We start from the raw sequence: 21803 nt of genomic DNA on the forward strand, positions 1-21803 counted from the left end.
TTGGGCGAACCACAGAAAGTGTAGGCTCATTCGTTGCGCAATCACAGCCATATAAGGAGAGAATGGAAAACAGAGCTTCAGAAATTCTGCTAATTCCTGGGTGATGCATCATCTTGGTTTCGCCTGTAGAATGAGTTCTGGGGCACTTACAGACAAAATCTTTGCAGATTCTGAAACTTCAGAGTGTTTTCTTTCCAAAACTGTCAAGAATATGCATAGTCGAGCATCTTTTCGTGACAAAATATCGCGCTTAAGACGGGAACGTTTTTTATCCAAAAATGAAATAGCGCCCCTAGAGCTCTAACTGGTTTTAATAAACCCTTTGGAAATAATAAGTCATCATTGTAATAGTAATTTTCTCCCAGTGGTGTAAACATGTTCCATGCAGACGCGAAGTTCATAAATAATAACAAAAACAAACACTAATCGCCTTTACAGCACACTTTAAAATATTCAGTCCATAAGTAGCCTCTTCTAATCCTTGGATCACATTTCAGTAATCTAATTAAAGTCCACTTGCCAATAGTAACCCATTCACACAAAGGCTTTCGTTGAAATGCGGTCTTTCAGATAAAAACAAAAAACAGACACCCACATGGAGGAGATAGATGGTTGTGTGAGGGTTGGAGTCATCGAGAGGAGCGGTTGCGGGACATGAAGAGGAGTATTCTGCGGATACCACTGAGTCGGTCCTTCAGGGACGTCAGGGCCAGGAAGGGCAGCTGGGCTCGACCCTCCAGGGGAAGGACTGCCAGCAGCCACCAGCACCAGGACGGCCCATTGGCACTGGCCTAGAGAGGGAGAGAGCAGGAGAATAACCATAAGAATCCAGCCACAACCTGCTCATCATAAACTGTGTCAAATCTTCCACGTTTTGTTACGTTACAGCCTTATTCTAAAATGGTTTATATTGTTGTTGTTTTCTCATTCATCTGCACTCAATACCCCACAATGACAAAGCAAAAACAGGTTTTCAGACATTTTTACAAATTCATAGATTTAAAAAAAATGACATATCATATTTATATAAGTATTCATACCCTTTACACAGCACTTTGTTGAAGCACCTTTGGCAGTGATTACAGGCCTCGAGTTTTCTTGGGTATAGAAGCTTAGCACACCTGTAATTGGGGATTGTCTCCCATTCAACTCTGCAGATCCTCTCAAGCTCTGTCAGGTTGGATGGTGAGCGTCTCTGTACAGCTATTTTCAGGTCTCTGGTTAAAGTCCGGGCTCTGGCTGGGCCACTCAAGGACATTCAGAGATTTTCTCGAAGCCACTCCTGCGTTGTCTTGGCTGTGTGCTTAGGGTCGTTGTCCTGTTGAAAGGTGAACCTTTGCCCCAGTCTGAGGTCCTGAGTACTCTAGAGCAGGTTTTAATCAAGGATCTCTCTGTACTTTGCTCCGTTCATCTTTCCCTCTATCCTGAATAGTCTCCCAGTCCCTGAAAATCATCCCCACAGCATGATGCTGCCATCACCATGCTTCACCGTAGGGATGGTGCCAGGTTTCCTCCAGACGTGACGCTTGGCATTAAGACCAAAGAGTGTAATCTTGGTTTCATCAAACCAGAGAATCTTGTTTCTCATGGTCTGAGAGTCCTGTTTTGGCAAACTCCAAGCGGGCTGTCATGTGCCTTTTACTGAGGAGTGGCTTCCATCTGGCCACTCTACCATAAAGGCCTGATTGGTGGAGTGATGCAGAGATGGTTGTCCTTCTGGAAGGTTCTCCCATCTCTATGGAGGAACTCTGAATCCGTCGGATTCTTGGTCACCTCCCTGACCAAGGCCCTTCTCCCCCAATTGCTCAGTTTGGCCGGGCGGCCAGATCTAGGAAGAGTCTTGGTAGTTACGAACTTATTTTATTTAAGAATGAGGCCACTGTGTTTTTGGGGACCTTCAATGTTGCAGAAATTTGTTGGTACCTTTCCCCAGATCTGTGCATCGACAAAATCTTGTCTCGGAGCTCTACGGACAATTCCTTTGACCTCATGGCTTGTTTTTTGCTCTGACATGCACTGTCAACTGTGGGACCTTATATAGACAGGTGTGCCTTTCCAAATCATGTCCAATCAATTGAATTTACCACAGGTATTCTCCAATCAAGTTGTAGAAACATCTCAAGCATGATAAACTGAACAGGACGCAGCTGAGCTCCATTTCGAGTCTCATAGCAGAGGGTCTGAATACTTATGTAAATAAGGTATTTCTGTTTTTATTTTCTATAAATTTGTAAACATTTCTAAAAACCTGTTTTTGTTTTGTCATTATGGGGTATTGTATTGAATGTATTTAATACATATTTGAATAAGGCTGTAAAATGTGGAAAAAGTCAAGGAGTCTGAATACTTCCCGAATACACTGTATGTCCAGGATTCATATATTTACCTGTGGCTCAGAGTCTTTCTCTGGCATGCGCCCAAAGTGCTCCACGATTCTCTCCTTTTGTTCTTCTTTCAGGGAGTTGACCCAGATTAAGGCCTGGTCGTATACTGCATCATGGAGACTCTGTAGCTCCTTCTCTGCCACAACCTCCACCTTTACAGAACAAGAAATGCATTTATTAGCACAACAAGATACACTAATACAGGTAAAAAATAGTTCAGACAACATTCATGCAAATGCTTTAGTTTATGATGAATAATTACCTTAACGTCTTCCAGGTATTCTATGTCCGCTGTGTTGTATCCATCTCTCTGGTGGTGCTCAATGACCTTGAACCTTCTTATCCCAATGGTGTCGACAACGGAGCGGCCATCTGCAAAGAATTCCACGTTTCGGATCTCCAGGAGGCTACCGTAATCGGCAAATCTATGGGGAAGGCAAATAAGTAGATATGGATCCAAAATGTGTCTTAGGCATTCACAGGTGACACAAACAATAAAAGAGGCTATATAAACTATCTGCTTAAACAACTAGGTATTGGGGCCCCTCTGGGTGCACGTTTTGTTTTTTGCCCTAGCACAACACAACTGATTCAAATAATCAACTAATCATCTAGCTTTGATTATTTGTATCAGCTGTGTAGTGCTGGGGCAAAAACCACAATGAGCACCCGTTTGGTAGAGGTCTTCACAGGTCCACCAGGACATTACCCGGGAATGACCCGAGACCGGTCCTTAATTCTGTAGTTGACCCTCAGATCCGGGTCAGATTTGATTGTCACGGTTCTCTGATATTTTAGTACTAAATTTGCTGTTAAGGACCCGTAAATACCAGAACAGTAGAGATTGAACATTTTCGTATTTATTCTGCTGCGGATTTTCACGAGAGCGGCACATGTAGCTTGTTGTTTTTGGCAGTCAATCACAAGTCATCAAAGCGGGCATTGGCCTCTGGCTCTGTGTGTGTTGTGGTAAGCAAGTTAGCAGATCAATGGAAGATGGAATTAAAATTACGGAATTAAAGGTTAAATGAGAAGGATATGTTTCAACGACCAAGAGCCAACAGGGATGCTGCTACTTAATAATTTGAATGGAGTTGTTGTTATTGTCGTTTAGGACGGGGGAAAGCGCAGTCTATGAAGCTATGATTAGGCAACCCCGCTAGCTAGATAGCTAGCTTAACTAGCTTCTCTTCTCGGTTTGATGCAGTCAAAACAGGTACTATGTAATCAGATTGGATGATAAATAACCTAGCTTTGGCAGCTTGATGTTAGTAACTAGTGCGAATTGGCATTGGTTGCCGCTGTCTCCCTCTTCCTCCTCCTCGCACCACTCAGCCGGACACAGCATGGCCCTGCCCCCCGCCTGATACTAGCTCCGTTCTTCTATTCCTTGGTGTGTGAATTAACAGCTTCAGTTAATAACGTGGCTAAAAATATACATTTTCTGCTGCTTCCCTGACTCGGATCGGGACTGGTTCTGGACCTGACTGGGTCTATACGGGGCCAGGTCTGGTTGTCCTCGGATCCATTCGGACCGGGTATCTATATTTAAAACATAAATGTATTCGGGTAGGGTCCTGGGAAGAAAGCCCTGGGTCAATTTCAGAACAGGCCCAACTTTTTGGACACGAGGAGACCTCTCCCCAGGACCGAGTTTGGGATACGCTGCAATACAACATGCAATACCTGCTCAGCTCTGATTATAGCCTAAGGCCCTCCTCAATGGCCCCAAACAAGAGTTGACACAACAGCTATTCAAATTTACTGCCAGATGCCACCGATATCCCCTGCCTGACTAAGGAACACTAAACACAATGTTTCTCTGCTTTGTCCAGGCTTTACTCACCCTTTGAGGTTATCGCTGAGGCACATTCCAAACTGCTTGGTACCCATCTCCATACACCTGCGGATCATCAGCCGGTAGCAGGGCTCAAAGATGTGAAGAGGACATGGAACGGTGGGGAAGGCCATGGTGCAAACAAATATAGGCACGTTCTTGTTTAGACTGCAAAAGAAAGGTTTGAGGATATAATATATCCAAAGTTATAGATGAAGTAACATTTTATAAAGTGTATGATGTCATTGTTACACAGTTCAGAAGCAATCGGATAATGTCTGTATGCTGCTTTTAATCGTACTTGGATAAATCTGCAATCTCCTCTGCGTTGACTTTCTGCCTGTCCATGAGCTCATTTGGCAGATACTTGCAGATGAGGTTCTCCATCAAGACAGTCTTGTTGTATTTACTTTCTGCCAGATACTCTTCCAGCTCCATCTTGCAGAGGGGACACTTGGGGTTGTGGTCCAGGCATCGCTCGAGGCATTTCATACAAAAGGTGTGGCCGCAAGGAGTGGTGACTGGTTCATAAAAGAGCCTAGGGTATACCATGGAGATAAAGAACACAATATTGTGCAATAGAGTGGTACAATGTCTCTCGCTACTCTATTATTGTTTACGTTCAGGTTTTCTTGTTTACATTGTTTGATAATTAAATGTAGGCTATAACTGTGAAAAGAAGACTAAATGTTTACCTATTAATCTTTATTGCGTCATACCGAATCTTTATTGTTTCATACTATCAGAAAGGAAGATGAATATCTTGTGTTAACTTGCAAAATAACTATGACTTGTATGAGGCTGTGAGTTTCACTAATCATAGATAATCTGATTCAAAAGCAGAACACTATATTACTATCATTGGCAAAGTGGCAAATGCTTACAATTCAGATACAAGTTTTGTCACGGATGGACAGCTACACGGAGATGTTCTCACCTCATACAAAGAGAACACTCCAGGTCAGCCGGGTCTATGAGGTCAGAAAGCACTGCACTCCAGGAAGTCGCCTCTTCATTCTGGGTCACTTCTGTAAAGGAGGAGAAACATTTGAGTTAGATAGTGACTCTCAACAACTGCTTCACTTATAGTAAATATCATGCCAATATAGCTCCATTGATTTAAGAGGCGAGGCAAAAAAAGTCTTAAAACTTACCAGATTTGGAGCGCTTGCAGGTGTCGCTACTATCCACTTGGCTGTCCTCGGATGAGCTACGTTTGCGTTTGAGGAAGACGCTCCTGTCAATGACGGTGGGATGGCAGACATTCAGGTCCACCTGATCTTCTCCTTTCTTTTCGCCGCATTCCATTGTCTCAAATAAGCCGCCTGTCTTAGGTTCACTCAGCGTAGGTGACGATGTCAACTTTTCATGAGAGGCAATATTCTTGTACTCCTGTGAGAAAGGGTGATGATAGAACATTTGAATTAGTTCATGGGCTCAACTCAATGCACTAGATGATAATACGTTATTGTAATTTAAAAACCTCAAAGATGGACGATTTATCTTACCTTGTAAGACTTGGAGGAAGTGGTGGTGTTGCAGCTTGAGGTTGGGGTGTTCAGGATGCCACCTTTGATTTTATTTCTGGAAGACAGTAGACTTGTGCAGTCCAGGATTCTGTTGTGTACTTGATCAGTGACAGGGGCCAGAAGATCACTCAGAATCTTTTGCGCCTTTCTTTTTGCCAGTTTACTTTCAGGATCTAAGGTAATGACGACCAGGTACTCTCTTAACGCTTCTTCACATTTCCCAAGACAGACTAAAGCTTGTGCTTTTCTAATATGTCCCTGGAAGAAAAATAAACAAATGTTTATTCATCAGTAGAACAATATCATTATGTTGCATTGTGAAGCTCTGATGGTAGATCTAAATTAAACATGGGGAAAAAAATCCAACTCTCACCTTTGACCAAAGAGGCATGAGTTTGCATGCCATCTCTGCATCATGAAGTGCATCCTCGTAATTCCTCAGACTGGAATGGATCTGTGATCGGTTGCTGTACAGCACATGGTCCCTTGGAGCTGGAAAATACAAAAAAACATATATTCAGAGATTTACTTTGTTCCAAAAGTATAAATGTACATGACATCTTGATTCAAAATCATTTTGAACTATACATCGAAAACATCAAGGTCAAATTCAATAGAAATTGAAATAGAGGCTGAAACTGATCATCTATTCATTAAACCATCATTCTGTCACACAAGACCAGTTTTCTTTAGTTCATAGTGAAAATGTGCAGATTTTGGATTATTGTTGAAAGTGATTGTTGATAAACATTTACATCTCTCATGATAAGCTGTAGAGCACTGAGAGCACTGAGCTAAAGGCTAGAGCTGCCGCTTTCAAGGAGCGGGACTAACCCAGAAGCTTATAAGAAATCCTGCTATGTCCTCCGGCGAACCATCAAAGGGGCAATGAGTCAATACAAGACTAAGATCGAATCATACACCACCGGCTCTGGTGCTCGTTGGATGTGGCAGGGCTTGCAAACCATTACAGACTACAAAGGGAAGCACAGCCGAGAGCTGCCCAGTGACACGATCCTACCAGATGCGCTAAACTACTTCTATGCTCGCTTCAAGGCAAATAACACTGAAACATGCATGAGAGCACCAGCTGTTTTGGAAGACTGTGTGATCACACTCTCCGCAGCCAATGCGAGTAAGATCTATAAACAGGTCAAGGACGTGTACTGATTAACAGGACGTGTACTGCGAGCATGCACTGACCAACTGGCAAGTGTCCTTACTGACATTTTCAACCTCTCCCTGTCTGAGTCTATAATACCAACATGTTTTAAGCAGAGCACCATAGTCCCTGTGCCCAAGAACACTAAGGTAACCTGCCTAAATAAATACTGACCCGTAGCACTCACGTCTGCAGCCATGAAGTGCTTTGAAAGGCTGCTCATAGCTCACATCAACACCATTATCCCAGAAACCCTAGACCCACTCCAATTTGCATACCGCCCTAACAGATCCACAGATGATGCAATCTCTATTGCACTCCACACTGCCCTTTCTCACCTGAGCAAAATGAACACCTGTGTGAGAATGCTATTCATTGACTACAGCTCAGCATTCAACACCATAGTGCCCTCAAAGCTCATCAATAAGCTAAGGAACCTGGGACTAAAAACCTCCCTCTGCAACTGGAACCTGGACTTCCTGACAGGCTGCCCCCAGGTGGTAAGGGAAGGTAACAACACATCCGCCACGCTGATAACCAATACAGGGGCTCCTCAGGGGTGCGTGCTCAGTCCCTGTTCACTCTTGACTGCACGGCCAGGCACGACTCCAACACCATCATTAAGTTTGCCGATGACACAACAGTCGTAGGCCTGATCACTGACAACGACGAGACAGCCTATAGGGAGGAGGTCAGAGACCTGGCCGTGTGGTGCCAGGACAACAACCTCTCTCTCAATGTGATCAAGACAAAAGAGATGATTGTGGACTACAGGAAAAAGAGGACCGAGCACGCCCCCATTCTCATCGATGGGGCTGAAGAGGAGCAGGTTGAGAGCTTCAAGTTCCTTGGTGTCCACATCACCAATACACTAACATAGTCCAAGCACACCAATACAGTCATGAAGAGGGCACGACAAAACCTTTTCCACCTCAGGAAACTGAAAAGATTTGGCATGGGTCCTCAGATCCTCAAAAGGATTTATACAGTTGTAACATCAAGAGCATCTTGACTTGTTGCATCACTGCCTGGTATGGCAACTGCTCGGCCTCCGACCGCAAGGAACTACAGAGGGTAGTGCGTACGGCCCAGTACATCACTGGGGTCAAGATTCCTGCCATCCAGGACCTCTACACCCAGGACTTCTACACCAGGTAGTGTCAGAGGAAGGCCCTACAAATTGTCAGACTCCAGCCACCCTAGTCATAGACTGTTCTCTCTGCTACCGCACGGCAAGCGGTACCGGAGCGCCAAGTCTAGGTCCATGACGCTTCTAAACAGCTTCGACCCCCAAGTCATAAGAGTCCTGCACACCTAATCAAATGGCTACCCAGACTATTTGCATTGCCCCCCTGCCTCCGTACACTGCTACTACTCTCTGTTGTTATCATCTATGCATAGTCACTTTAATAACTCTACCTACATGTACATATTACCTTAACTAACCGGTGCCCCCGCACATTTACTCCGTACCGGTACCCCCCTGTATATAGTCTCGCTATTGTTATTTTACTGCTGCCCTTTAATTACTTGTTACTTTTATTTCTTATTCTTACTCATATTGCTCGCATTGTTGATTTGATAATCAATAATAATATCAATGCGGCACACAAGAGTGGAACCAAAACTACTGTGTCTGCTGTCAAACTTTTAGTACCCTTGACCTACATTTGTTTTATTGTTTTTTTACCTTAAGCAATGTTTGGTCCCCTAGCCTACATAACATCTTATTCAACCTTCACACGCCCATCTGTGTGTAGGGTGGTCAGTGCCCAAATGAAAATGCAACGCTTAAATGCTCAATTGAAATATAGAAATGATAAATGCATTTATATGTTCATATCAATGCACATGATTCATGCCAAAATTAAACTGCAATGTTAAAATAAAAAACTAAAATGTTCAATTGAAAATTGGAAACGGTAAAAATAAATTCTAAATGAAAATGGTCAACAGAAAATGTTCAATGGCTAACAGAAAATGGAAAATGCAATGTTCAAAGTGAAATGTTCAAAGTGAAATGTAAAGTGGCTTTTATCATTTTCTAACTGCCCTATTTAGCATTCTCTTTTCTCCTAAAATGTTTTAAGTGTATGCAAATTACTTCCTGGAGGCATGAACCAGGAGATAAACACAACACCACCATACAGTGATACATCCTAACCATGTCACGCTCTCTGTGCATTGATTTTAGACTAGTGAAACCAACAGGGTTCAAACCTGGTGTCCTGTACACCAGAAGAACATGCTGCTAAGCCAAAGCTTTAGCTTGGGGAGCCAAAGCAAACTTTCTGGTCTCAGGCAAAGTTATTCAATACATGTGCGTGGTCACCGAACCAGTTTTTTCCTAGTTGTTCGCATGATGAGTAACCTTTCCTGAAACGTTAAGAGTTAGCTATAATTGTTGGTTTAGCGTACTAATGTGCTCTTCTGATGTGCAGAAGACACTTGTTCAAACCCTGTTAATCATATATGTGTTGTGGCTCAGATGGATCTCTGTGAGGAGGAGGAGGAGAAGGTCAAACAAATGGTGATCGGTAACTGAGTTGGTTCAGTTACCACACATGCATGATGAGTAGGCCTAACCTTACTTGAGACATGAAGAGTTGCATTGGCTCCCAGTATCAATGCCTAGGCTTCAGCTTAGTGGGCCTATGCTTTTTTGGTGCGCAGAAGACCTGGGTTCGCACCCTGTTTGTTGGTTACACTAGTCTCAAATCAATGAACAGCATGGCATGGCTAGGGTGAACTACTACATGGGGGTGTGTGTTGCTCTCCTGGTTCATGCCTCCAATAAGTAATTTGCATACACTTTGACATTGTTCATTGAAAATAGAATTCTTAATTGGGTAGTTGACAAATTAAAATATCTATTTCAATTTCACTATGTAGATTGCATTTACGAATTTCTGTTTACCATTTGGCTTTTTCCATTTACCATGTTTATTTAGAATCTGTTTACCATTTACAATGTTCCTTTAACCATTTTCTATTTTCATTTAAAATTGCAATTTAATTGTGGCATGAATCTTGCGCACTGATATGAAAATAAAAATGGATTTATTCTTTCACATTCCTATTTAGCAGTTTCGAACTGGCCCTAATCACCCTCCATACATCTGCCCAAGTATGTCATATGCATGAATCTCTCTGAATTAAGGGGATAATTATAGCCTAGTAATAAACATGATACACTGTTATAATAATTTCCCCACTGAATTGTTACAATTTAGAGCAGCTTACCCCACGCGGAAGTTACATCACACACCTGCTGATTCAGCTGTCAATTAGGCCAGCTCATGTACTCACTGGAAACAGTAGCCTAAATGCTGTTGCAACATTGCATAAGATATAGGCCATCCATTTCAAGTGTTTAATTGCATTTCGAATTAGTTTAAATGAAAAGTAAAAATACCATACCTATTTGTATTGCTTCGTTGTATTTTTCCAAAGCAGCATCCATTATTTTCTCTGAATATAGTCCATTCCCCTCACGTCTCAGATTAACAGCAAGTAATTGACTTGGATACCACTTTAACAACAAGTTACTAAGAACAACATTAACTCTATAATTGTCCACATCATTGAGTTTGGTGTGCCGAGTGTCATTACATTCTTTGCAGCAGACAGGCATTTTTTCTCTGTCCAGGCACTTTTTGCAAAAGCAGTGTCCACAAGGCAAGGTAACAGGCTCGTATAGAAATTCATAACATATTTTGCAGGTAAATGCATCATATCCAACGCAATCAGAGTGTGTCTCCTGTCTGTTGTTTTGACTGTCTGTCCCATCTTGTATTTTAATACTGTTAGAGAGATATTCAATAAGATTATCCAGATGGACTGGTCGTAGTCTGTCGATTTCTGCGGCTTTTCGATAGATCTCGAAAGCATCGGTCAATTTACCACCGAATGCCAGGGCATCGGCCCGTTTCACCAAGAGATGTTGCTGCGTACTAGGGTCGCAGAGGTGCAGCAGTTGGCATTCGTATATGTCCGCCGCGAGCCCGAAGTTTTTAGATTGAAACGCTTCTGCCGCAAGAAGCAGCATACAATCGGTACTATCCGTTCCCATAATGATTGCGGTTGTGTAGTATAGTCGCTAAATTAATCTTCCCTTTTAGTAGTAACAGGTCTATTTCTATTTATCTTATTTTCTGAGGTCTCCTCCCCCTGTTCAACTCACTATTCTGAGACGATATCATAGAACACCATTAGTGATACTTTCGCTGTAAAAAATAAAAAATAAATCTTACGTAAACTGTGTCATGTGACCACGGTCAGATGTTCCAATTGGACCCTGTTACCTAATAATTCAGTTGTAAAACAGAAAGCGTCTTGTCTGTGGATAGAAATTGGTAAATGTCCTGAAATGGGAATAATGCTTAATAGATTTCTTTCGGCTGAAGGCATTCCATGACGGGACGCTCGGATAACAGAGCATAACTGTATATAGTCCAGCGTTTTCCAAACTCGGTCCTCAGGAACTCAAGGGGTGCACGTTTTGGTTTTTGCCCTAACGCTACACAGTTGATTCAAATGATCAAAGCTTGATGATTAGTTGAATATTTGAATCCGCTGTGTAGTGCTATGGCAAAAAAATCTAAACCTACACTGTCCCGAGGACCGAGTTTGGGAAACCCAACATTAGTCCTTGATTGATTGAAAACAAATGTCTTATTCTTCTACTTCTTATTCACTGCCTCTAGCTAGCACATTGCCTAATTATGTGTCACAATTGGTTTAAAAAAAAACTTAATAATATGTAATTATGGCTACTGTAGCCTATATGTCTTTTTACATCCTACTGAGACATAGAATGTAAGTGTCCATTGAATGCATACATCTAGGGGGTTACACAAATTGCTCCACAAATAGGTCTTCTAAACTTGCATATGAACTCAATCCCACTTTCAGACAGCTAGGTTTCTATATCAGGGCCAAGGCAACTTTCTTACAGTGGCTCTGAAAGTGGGCCATCGGTGTGTCTGTCACGCCCTGACCTTAGAGATCCTTTTTATGTCTCTATTTGGTTTGGTCAGGGTGTGTTTTGGGGTGGGTATTCTATGTTCTATTATTTGTATTTCTATGTTTTGGGCAGGTAGGGTTCGCAATCAGGGACAGGTGTATATCGTTGTCTCTGATTGAGAACCATACTTAGGTAGCCCTTCTCCCACCTGTCTTTGTGGGAAGTTGACTTTGTTTAGGGCACATAGCCTTTAGCGGCAAGGTTGTTTTTTTTGGTAGTGTTTATTGTTTTGTTTGGTGTCATTTTCCAAATAAAGAGAAAATGTATGCTCACAACGCTGCACCTTTGTCCTCTTCTTCCAATGTGACAGTGACCCAGTTAGCTCGTTGCCTGGATGAGGAGGTTTTGCCCGAATCCTGTGGCTGAACCATAACTTTTTCCAATGTCATTTGCAATTCTTGGGCAACTTTATGTTATGGTCCTATAGGTAATCACATGGTTATAAGTACCATAATGAAACAAACACTACATTTACTGTAAACAAAACATTAAATACTGTATTTTAGTCAAGTGCTAATAAAACTCCCATTTTAATACAATTGATCATATTTCATATCTACGGTATGAAGATTTGTATCAGTTCTTCAATAACCTTACTGACATGTGCAGTGAAAACAGGTTTTTAGAAATGTTAAAAACAGAAATACCTTATTTACATAAGTATTCAGACCCTTTGCTACGAGACTCAAAATTGATCACAGGTGCAGAATGTTTTCATTGATCATCCATGAGATGTTTCTATAACTTGATTGGAGTCCATCCAAATTCAATTGATTGGACATGATTTGTAAAGGCTGTCTATATAAGGTCCCACAGTTGACAGTGCATGTCAGAGCAAAAAACAAGCCATGAGGTTGAAGGAATTGTCCGTAGAGCTCCAAGACAGGGTTGTGTCGATGCACAGATATGGGGAAGGGTACCAACAAATTTAAGCAGCATTGAAGTTCCCCATGAACACAGTGGCCTTCATCATTCTAATATAACATATGTTTGGAACCACCAAGACTCTTCCTAGACCTGGCCACCCAACCAAACTGAGCAATTGGGGGAGAAGGGACTTGGTCAGGGAGGTGACCAAGAACCCGATGGTCACTCTGGTAGAGCTCCAGAGTTCCTCTGTGGAGATGGGAGAACCTTCCAGAAGGACAACCATCTCTGCAGCACTCCACCAATCAGGCCTTTATGGTAGTGGCCAGACGGAAGCCACTCCTCAGTAGAAGGCACATGATAGCCCGCTTGGAGTTTTCCAAAACGCATCTAAAGGACTCTCAGACGATGGGAAACAAGATTCTCTGGTCTGATGAAACCAAGATTGAACTCTTTGGCCTGAATGCCAAGTGTCACATCTTGAGGAAACCTGGCACCATTCCTACGGTGAAACATGGTGGTTGCAGCTTCATGCTGTGGGGATGTTTTTCAGTGGCAGGGACTGGGAGACTATTCAGGATCGAGGGAATGATGAACGAAGCAAAGTACAGAGAGATCCTTGATGCAAACCTGCTCCAGTGCCCTCAGGACCTCAGGACTGGGACAAAGGTTCACCTTCCAACAGGACAACAACCCTAAGCACAGAGCCAAGACAATGCAGGAGTGGCTTTGGGACTAGTCTCTGAATGTTCTTGAGTGGCCCAGCCAGGGCCCGTACTTGAACCTGATCGAACATCTCTGGAAATAGCTGTGCAGCAAGAGAAACTCACCAAATACAGGTGTTCCAAGCTTGTAGCATCATACCCACGAAGACTCTAGGCTGTAATCGCTGCCAAAGGTGCTTCAACTAAGTACTGAGTAAAGGGTCTGAATACTTATGTTAATGTGCTATTTCATTTATTTATTTTAAAATGCATTTTTTACTTTGTCATTATGGGGAATTGGGTGTAGATTGCTGAGAGGGAATTTTAAAAAAAAATCAATTTTAGAAAAAGGCTGTAACGTAACAAAATGTGGAAAAAGTCAAGAGGTGTCACGTTCTGACCTTTATTTCCTTTGTTTTGTCGTTATTTTGTATGGTCAGGGCGTGAGTTGGGGTGGGCAGTCTGTTTCGGCCTAGTATGGTTCTCAATCAGAGGCAGGTGTCATTAGTTGTCTCTGATTGAGAATCATACTTAGGTACCCTGGGTTTCACTGTTTGTTTTGTGGGTGATTGTCCATGTTAGTTGCTTGTGTCAGCACAGTTCTTATGATAGCTTCACGGTCATTATTTGTTTATTGTTTTTGTACTGTTTACTTCGTGTTTTTTGTCATCTATTAAATGATGCATTCCCACCACGCTGCGCTTTGGTCCGCTTCTTACGACGATCGTGATAAGAGGTCTGAATACTTTTCGAATGCACTGTACCTCTATTCATGAAGCTGTCTGCCGCCTGAGGAAATTTTGTGATTAGACAGGGCATCGGAATAGAACGTTCCGTTTTCTGCCTAAGCGTGATGCTGTTTACCGGAAATGATCTTGTGACCAGAACAAAACAACTTATTTTACTCGACTAGAGATTAAAATAAATTGTGTTTCTTTGAAAAGATGGGCCTGGCAGACATGAAAAATACATCAAAGGAAAAGGATCCACAGACACAGAGGCTGATTGTCTTTATTTGCAATGCCGTCTGCCATGGTTAACACAAACACAGAACATTAAACACTACCTGAATTGACTCAGAAAGGTAATGTAAGTAGGCCTACAGTATCACAGTGAGATCACTGAGCTGACATATGGAATTGTTTTAAGATGGTCATATTATGGACCAGGTGACTACCTCATGAAGCTGGTTGTGAGAATGTCAAGAGTGTGCAAAGCTGTCAAGGCAAAGGGTGGCTAAAATGTATTTTGATTTGTTTAAGACTTTTTGGGTTACTGCATGATTCCATATGTGTTATTTCATAGTTTTGATATGTTCACTATTATTCTACAATGTAGAAAATAGTTAAAATAAAGAAAAACCCTTGAATGAGTAGGTGTCCAAACTTTTGACTGGTACTGTATATATATATATTTTTACACATATTTAACCTATTTTTTTGGGTAGGCACAAAACTTTCACACTTCCATTTTATTTTATTTTTACCGGTACAGGTTATCTTCCGAAGAACGTTTGAGGGTCATAGAGCAAACCTGAGAACACCAACCGTTTGTAACCCAAGCAGTTCGGACGCTACCAAACATAAATTGGCACATCGACACCGGTGCGTCAATCGAAACTTGAGGTTAACTGGGGATTGGTCAAAATTTGCACACTAGACACAGTATAGGGATAGGGTGTAATTTGGGACACACTCCATCTGTTGATGGAGCCACCTGAAACCAAAGGCTGCATAGCAATTGTCCATTCCTCTCCTCATGGATATCCAAGCATTGGATCGGTGTAAACATTGGCTTGAGCTACTTCACACCATTGTTAAATTCCTGAGATGAAAATAAATGTGCAAGTCCAAACTTTGGGAGACAGTGGATATGCAGCCAATGTTAATGGTCACACACCTTTAAGTCATTTGTAAAAGGGGGGTATTCTATAAAAGCTCAAATCATTGACAAGTTGTTGCAGTGTTAGGTGGGACAATGGATCAAGAGCTGTATAGGTTAATTAAAGACTTTTCCAGAAAATTGTGGTAAACAGCGCCACACTTAGGCAGACAACTGGAATGTTCTATTCTCAGCCAGGCCAATGTCTTCAAAGGAAACACCATTCAATTATATTTCTAATGTATTCCAAACAATGGTGGTAACCAGATTATCTAAATAATTTAGGTAGTAAACAATGCCCCACTGGTATGTTCTATTGCGAACTGTCTGGGACTTGTCGTTTTTTCCCTGTTTAGGCCTACTACTGTAAAATTAGAGGCTTTTCTCCATATTCAAACGTGTTCAGTGCAACATGCCAGGCTCTCGCTGGTATCGTCGTATTCCAACGCCTCGAGTTATACTACTACACCCACATAAACTGAGTATAGCCTAGCTATATATATTACACTCAATTCCGTTCTCTTATATACGAGCCCGAGTTGAGTTTTGATGACTGGTAGCGGGATTTACTAGCAACAAATTGAGTCACAATCAGTTGAGTCTTATAAAAATGTCAATTCTGAAAACGCTTACCTGTACCCCGTTTGTCCTATTAAATTGCGGTCCTTCCTCTGGGTGCTGAAATTCATACTTTTAATAAAATATTTGAGCTAATACAATCACTGACTTTTCCCTTCTTGCTCGTAGGGTAAAACGCGGATGGTCGTAATACCTTTCACCTTTTCGTCAGTTTTCAGAAATTGTTTTTGGTAGTGTATTCAAAACTTGATTACAAACAACCTACATCTGTCCTTTACAAATTGGTGTGGAAATGATATACATACTTATTGACTTTTTCTACATTTTGTTATGTTACCCGATTTTGTTTCATTGATACCCGATTAAATTAATAATGTAACAATTAACTCATTAGGAATTTGGGGCACCACAAGCGCGGTTGTTTAAGGAGTTACCATCTCCCAAATTACACTCAAGGTTACACCTATCACATCCATAAAACAATCAACATATTAATCATAACCTCGTATCATATCATCATTCTCATAACCTCCTGCATCTGCAAAAACCCCAGCCTTACTTATGATTCAGTACTAGACAAATTGGTTTAATTATTTATATACTAGCTAACTAAATAATAACACAGGATAAACATACAGACTTAGTTCATGAGAAAAGGTCCCTAGCGGACTGACACAACCTATGGTGGCTTGGAGATGGACAGGGAGGAAGAGAGAGAGAAAGAGACACTTATCGTTGATACATTTTAGAAACTATTCTCACAGTAATCATATACTTTCACACGAACCGCCACATGTTTGGAGTAAGAAAGCATGAATGTATTTACGTTTAAATGCCTTTGTTTGCCGTGGATCTCTGTTAGAACCAGACCTCCTTAAGAAGGGTGTTGGGCCTTTCAACGGCATGCTTGTAAGGCTCTGGTTGTCCAAAAGGGTTTCCCCCCGTCTTCTACTGTTGTTCACTCTGGAAGATGCTCCTTGGAAGATAGGCTGGCCAGCCGTGTTGACGGTACCCATTGGTGATGAGAGTAGAAGAATATGGGGCAGCAGGGTAGCTTAGTGGTTATATCGTTGGACTAGTAACTGAAAGGTTGCAAGTTCATATCCCCGAGCTGACAAGGTGCAAATCTGTCGTTCTGCCCCTGAACAGGCAGTTAACCCACTGTTCCAAGGCCGTCATTGAAAATAAGAATTTGTTCTTAACTGACTTGCCTAGTTAAATAAAGGTTAAAAAAAAAGTGATTTCATAAGAGTAGTAGAATAGGATGGTTTGAAGAGTTTTTACTTAGGACAGCTAATCAGCCATACCAGTATGGCCGGGAGGTGAGTTTATGGTCTCAACCTCGTGTTGAGATACAGAGTTCAAACTAGAGGTTGACTGATTATGATTTTTGAAAGCCAATACCGATTATTGGAGGACCAAAAAAAGCCGATACCGATTAATCGGACGATTCTTTGATATATATATTTGTAATAATGACAATTACAACAATACTGAATGAACAATGAACACTTTTATTTTAACTTATTAATATAATACATAAATAAAATCAATTTAGTCTCAAATAAATAATGAAACATGTTCAATTTGGTTTAAATAATGCAATAACACAGTGATGGAGAAGAAAGTAAAAGTGCAATATGTGCCATGTAAGAAAGCTAACATTTAAGTTACTTGCTCAGAACATGAAAACATATGAAAGCTGGTGGTTCCTTTTAACATGAGTCTTCAATATTCCCAATTAAGAAGTTTTAGGTTGTAGTTATTATAGGAATTATAGGATGATTTCTCTCTATACCATTTGTATTTCATATACCTTTGACTATTGGATGTTCTTATAGGCACTATAGTATTGCCAGCCTAATCTCGGGAGTTGATAGGCTTGAAGTCATTAACAGCGCTGTGCTTCATGCATTGAGAGCTGCTGGCAAACGCAGGAAAGTGCTGTTTGAATGAATGCTTACCAGCCTGCTGCTGCCTATCACTGCTCAGTCAGACTGCACTATAAAATATCAAATCATAGACTTAATTATAATATGATAAACACACAGAAATACAAGCATTAGGTCATTAATATGGTTAAATCCGGAAACTATCGTTTCGAAAACAAAACGTTTATTATTTCAGTGAAATACGGAACGGTTCCAGATTTTATCGAACGGGTGGCAACCCTAAGTCTAAATATTGCTGTTTCATTGCACAACCTTCAATGTTATGTCATAATATGTACAATTCTGTTCAATTAATTACGGTCTTTGTTAGGAAGAAATGGTCTTCACACAGTTCGCTACGAGCCAGGCGGCCCAAACTGCTGCATATACCCTGACTCTGCTTGCACTGAACGCAAGAGAAGTGACACAATTTCCCTAGTTAATAAATCCTGCTGACATGAATTTTTTTTAAACTAAATATGCATGTTTAAAAAATATACTTGTATATTGATTTTAAGAAGGGCATTGATGTTTATGATTAGGTACATTTGTGCAACGATTGTGCTTTTTTCGCTAATGCACTTTTGTTAAATCATCACCCACTTGGCAAAGTTGAAGTAGGCTGTAATTCGATGATAAATTAACTGGCACCGCATTGATTATATGCAACACAGGACAAGCTAGTTAAACTAGTAATATCATCAACCATGTGTAGTTAACTAGTGATTATGTTAAGACTGATTGTTTTTAAAAAGAGTCTAATGCTAGCTAGCAACTGACCTTGGCTCCTTGCAGCCACAAGGTCCTTTTGATGTTGGTGGTGGTCAGCCTGCCACACAGTCTCCTCGTGTATTTCAATGTAATCAGCCATAATTGGCGTCCAAAAATGACGATTACCGATTGCTATGAAAACTTGAAATCGGCCATGCCGATTAATTGGTCGACCTCTAATGTCAACTAGATTGAAGCATTCATTCTATCAATATATTACATTATTCTGTTGAACAAGGTTTTATTTAATCTTCTAGGCCTAGGGCAACATATAATGACAAAAGAGAAGCTGCATGTATCCAATTATAGACAAGTTGACCAACAAATAGCCTACCAAAATGTAAACAAATTGTTCTGAAGACTTTGACTGTAGCCTAGAGCATTTTCTATATGTGTGGGTTAGGGTTGAGTGGGGGCCTCAGATTTTCACTTTATTACATATAGTCACGAGTTGCAAATGCGTTATTAGCAATTGAGGGCGGGTACGGGTGAACAAACAGCCGAGTCCCAATTGAATCTCATCTTACGTAGTATGAGCAACGAGGTAAAAGTCGGTGGTTGTATTCGCAAAAAGATTTTACTGAAAGTATGAATTTCAGCACAGCTCGGAAGGACCGCTGTTTTAGAGGACAAAGGGTTTACAGAATTTACAAGAATTGACTTATGGTGCCTCAATGTTTTTAGAAAACCCTGCGATGTTATCAAAACACAACTCCACCTCAATATAAGACAACTTGGGTTTTCAGAGAGCTAGTGTGTGGCTAGAGACAAAGAGAGAAATGGAAACTATTTGATTTTGATTTGATTTTGAAACTAGTTAATTTCAGTGTTCCAAAGTGAATGGGATGCAACTAAATTACCAACCTTTGAGTATTTTTCTAAACAATTATTGGTCTACAACCTTCAGCTGTTTAGCCATGATTTTGATTACTGATGGAATCCTTCCTCCCAAAAAACTTGAGTCTGTGGATGTACCAACCGCGACTTTGGCATGGCTTGACGACATGATACTTCATATATATCTACACTTCTTGAATAAACCTATATTTGTGTAAATTATTTTCTATTTATGTATTTTAGCTGACTAGATTGTTAGTTTATTTCAGACCATTTCCGGATTGGTAGATGAGATCACATGACATGACATGACATGCCATCATCATCATCATCTTCCTCTTCTTCTATGATATCATTGCGGTCCGCAAACAAACATTTAAGTACAGAACAATAACAATCTTTGATTTAAGTCCATGCCGCCACCTACTTTGCAGGAACGTATGATAAATCATGATCTGCCCAATTATGTACTACCATGAAATTAAAATAACAACCGAATAAATCCTTACTAACTTCTACCACACACTCCCTAAAAACACCTTCCCCTACCCAATTAAACTTGATCTATATCGTGCTGAATCTCTCCACCCTTAGGATTGTTCAGCATGTCAACAACCAATTCAACAGTAACATCTGTTACCCCCAATATCTCTTTTGCCATCTCCACAATAACCTTCAACCTGGCATTTCTGCGTAATTTTTGCACTATGTTCCACCCCACAATTACAACACTTAAGCTTCACATTGCTCCCACATTCACTGTAATCCTGTTCCCTTCCACACTTGGCACATTTCCTTATTTTACATTGTAAATGGGGTGGCAGGTAGCCTAGTGGTTAGAGAGTTGGACTAGTAACTGAAAGGTTGCTAGATTGAATCCCCAAGGTAAAAATCAGTCGTTCTGCCCCTGAACAAGGCAGTTAACCCACGGTTCCTAGGTCGTCATTGTAAATAAAAATGTGTTCTTAACTGACTTGCCTAGTTAAATAAAGGTAAAATACATTTTCAAAAACAGCTACATGTCCCATTCTTTTGCATTTAAAACACTGCAATGGGGATGGGACAAATTCTCTGACATTGCTCCAATCTGTACTTTTCCAAACCTCATCAGCATTCACTACTTTGTATTTCCTACTGATCCACCTTTTACCCTCAATCACTCTGCCTCCCTTCACATGTTCTTTAAAATCATCTATGGACATATATATTGGGACCCCAGCAATGACTCCCTTCAATCTAGCATAAGCATCAGGGACATGGCTTTTAATCTTCCCATTAAGCTTTTCCATTTTCAAAATCTTCTCTTACTGAGCCTGGCTACCACAAAATATTAATAGTCTACCATTTCCAATGAACCGAGCTAATTGGACATCTTACATCTTTCTGTACGTCATTAGTTAGTTGGATAGGTTGTAACACCATCACCGCTTTCCACTCCAAAATATTATTATTATTGCTTCCTACCTTGGCCCTCTTTATGCTTTCTTTACTCCACTGCTTTCTGTATCATGATCTCTCTTCTTCCTCTGTCTTTCCACTACCAACCATTCTGGTCCTTGACCCGCAATCTCCCGTTCCATACCATCAGAACTGACACCCATATTGTTCGCATTCCTGCACAGCTGCTGCTTCTCCAACCCTCTCGTCAATTTCGTCCCCACTACTATGAGATGCTATTGGGTAAAGTGAAGACTGTGAGGATCATGTTAGGAGGTCTTGTTTGGATTTTTTGTGTTTCTGCGGATCAGAAGGAACGTTTGTTTAGTCTCACCCGATTTGATAAGCTTGATGTGTCATGTTTGTCTCTTCAGAACGGGGCACCCCTCAAGGGGGTTATATCTGGCATCTCGTGGGAAGTCGATGTTGAAGAGATGGAAAATATTCCTGGAGTGAGTGATGCACGTCAGATGAATTGTGTGGTGAATGAAGAAAAACTGAAAACGCCTATCTGTTCTTTTGTTTTTTTATATGGACTCTCTCCCTACTCAAGTGGAGTTGGGGTATATAAACTACAGAGCATGTATCCCAAGACCAATGCAGTTAGTTCATTGTAAAGCTTTTGGTCATGTTTCAAGTGTTTGCAGAAGGGAGAAACCGAGATGTCCAAGTTGTGGAAAAGATAATGTCACGTGTTTTAAAAGTGATGAAAATGTGCATGAAGCCACGTCTTTCGATTGCCTGACAAGGGTGAAAGAAAATGAGGTGGCCAAAGTCAGGGCTGTCCAGAGCATTTCATATGCAGCAGCTGTTAAAAGGGTTGAGGTTTTGAATGGTGCACCTGAAGAATCCATGGTG

The 21803-nt window shown here is 41.1% G+C and overlaps 1 protein-coding gene across 1 annotated transcript; it reads right to left on the reverse strand.

Annotated features, from left to right (window-relative positions):
• Positions 1-354: 354 nt before the first annotated feature.
• On the reverse strand, positions 355-11181 carry LOC110488549 (LON peptidase N-terminal domain and RING finger protein 3). The gene is made up of 10 exons (XM_021560793.3): positions 10333-11181; positions 6124-6242; positions 5730-6008; positions 5376-5613; positions 5159-5249; positions 4523-4759; positions 4231-4389; positions 2647-2809; positions 2387-2536; positions 355-791 (listed from the first exon to the last, which is right to left on the reverse strand). The coding sequence occupies exons 1-10, from the start codon at positions 10982-10984 to the stop codon at positions 630-632; spliced, it is 2250 nt and encodes a 749-aa protein (XP_021416468.2). The 5' UTR covers positions 10985-11181; the 3' UTR covers positions 355-629.
• Between the last annotated feature and the right edge of the window lie 10622 nt (positions 11182-21803).

Source organism: Oncorhynchus mykiss, chromosome 14 (genome assembly GCF_057628025.1).
Source record: "Oncorhynchus mykiss isolate SJ-2025 chromosome 14, ASM5762802v1, whole genome shotgun sequence".
In the NCBI taxonomy this organism is placed as follows: domain Eukaryota; kingdom Metazoa; phylum Chordata; class Actinopteri; order Salmoniformes; family Salmonidae; genus Oncorhynchus; species Oncorhynchus mykiss.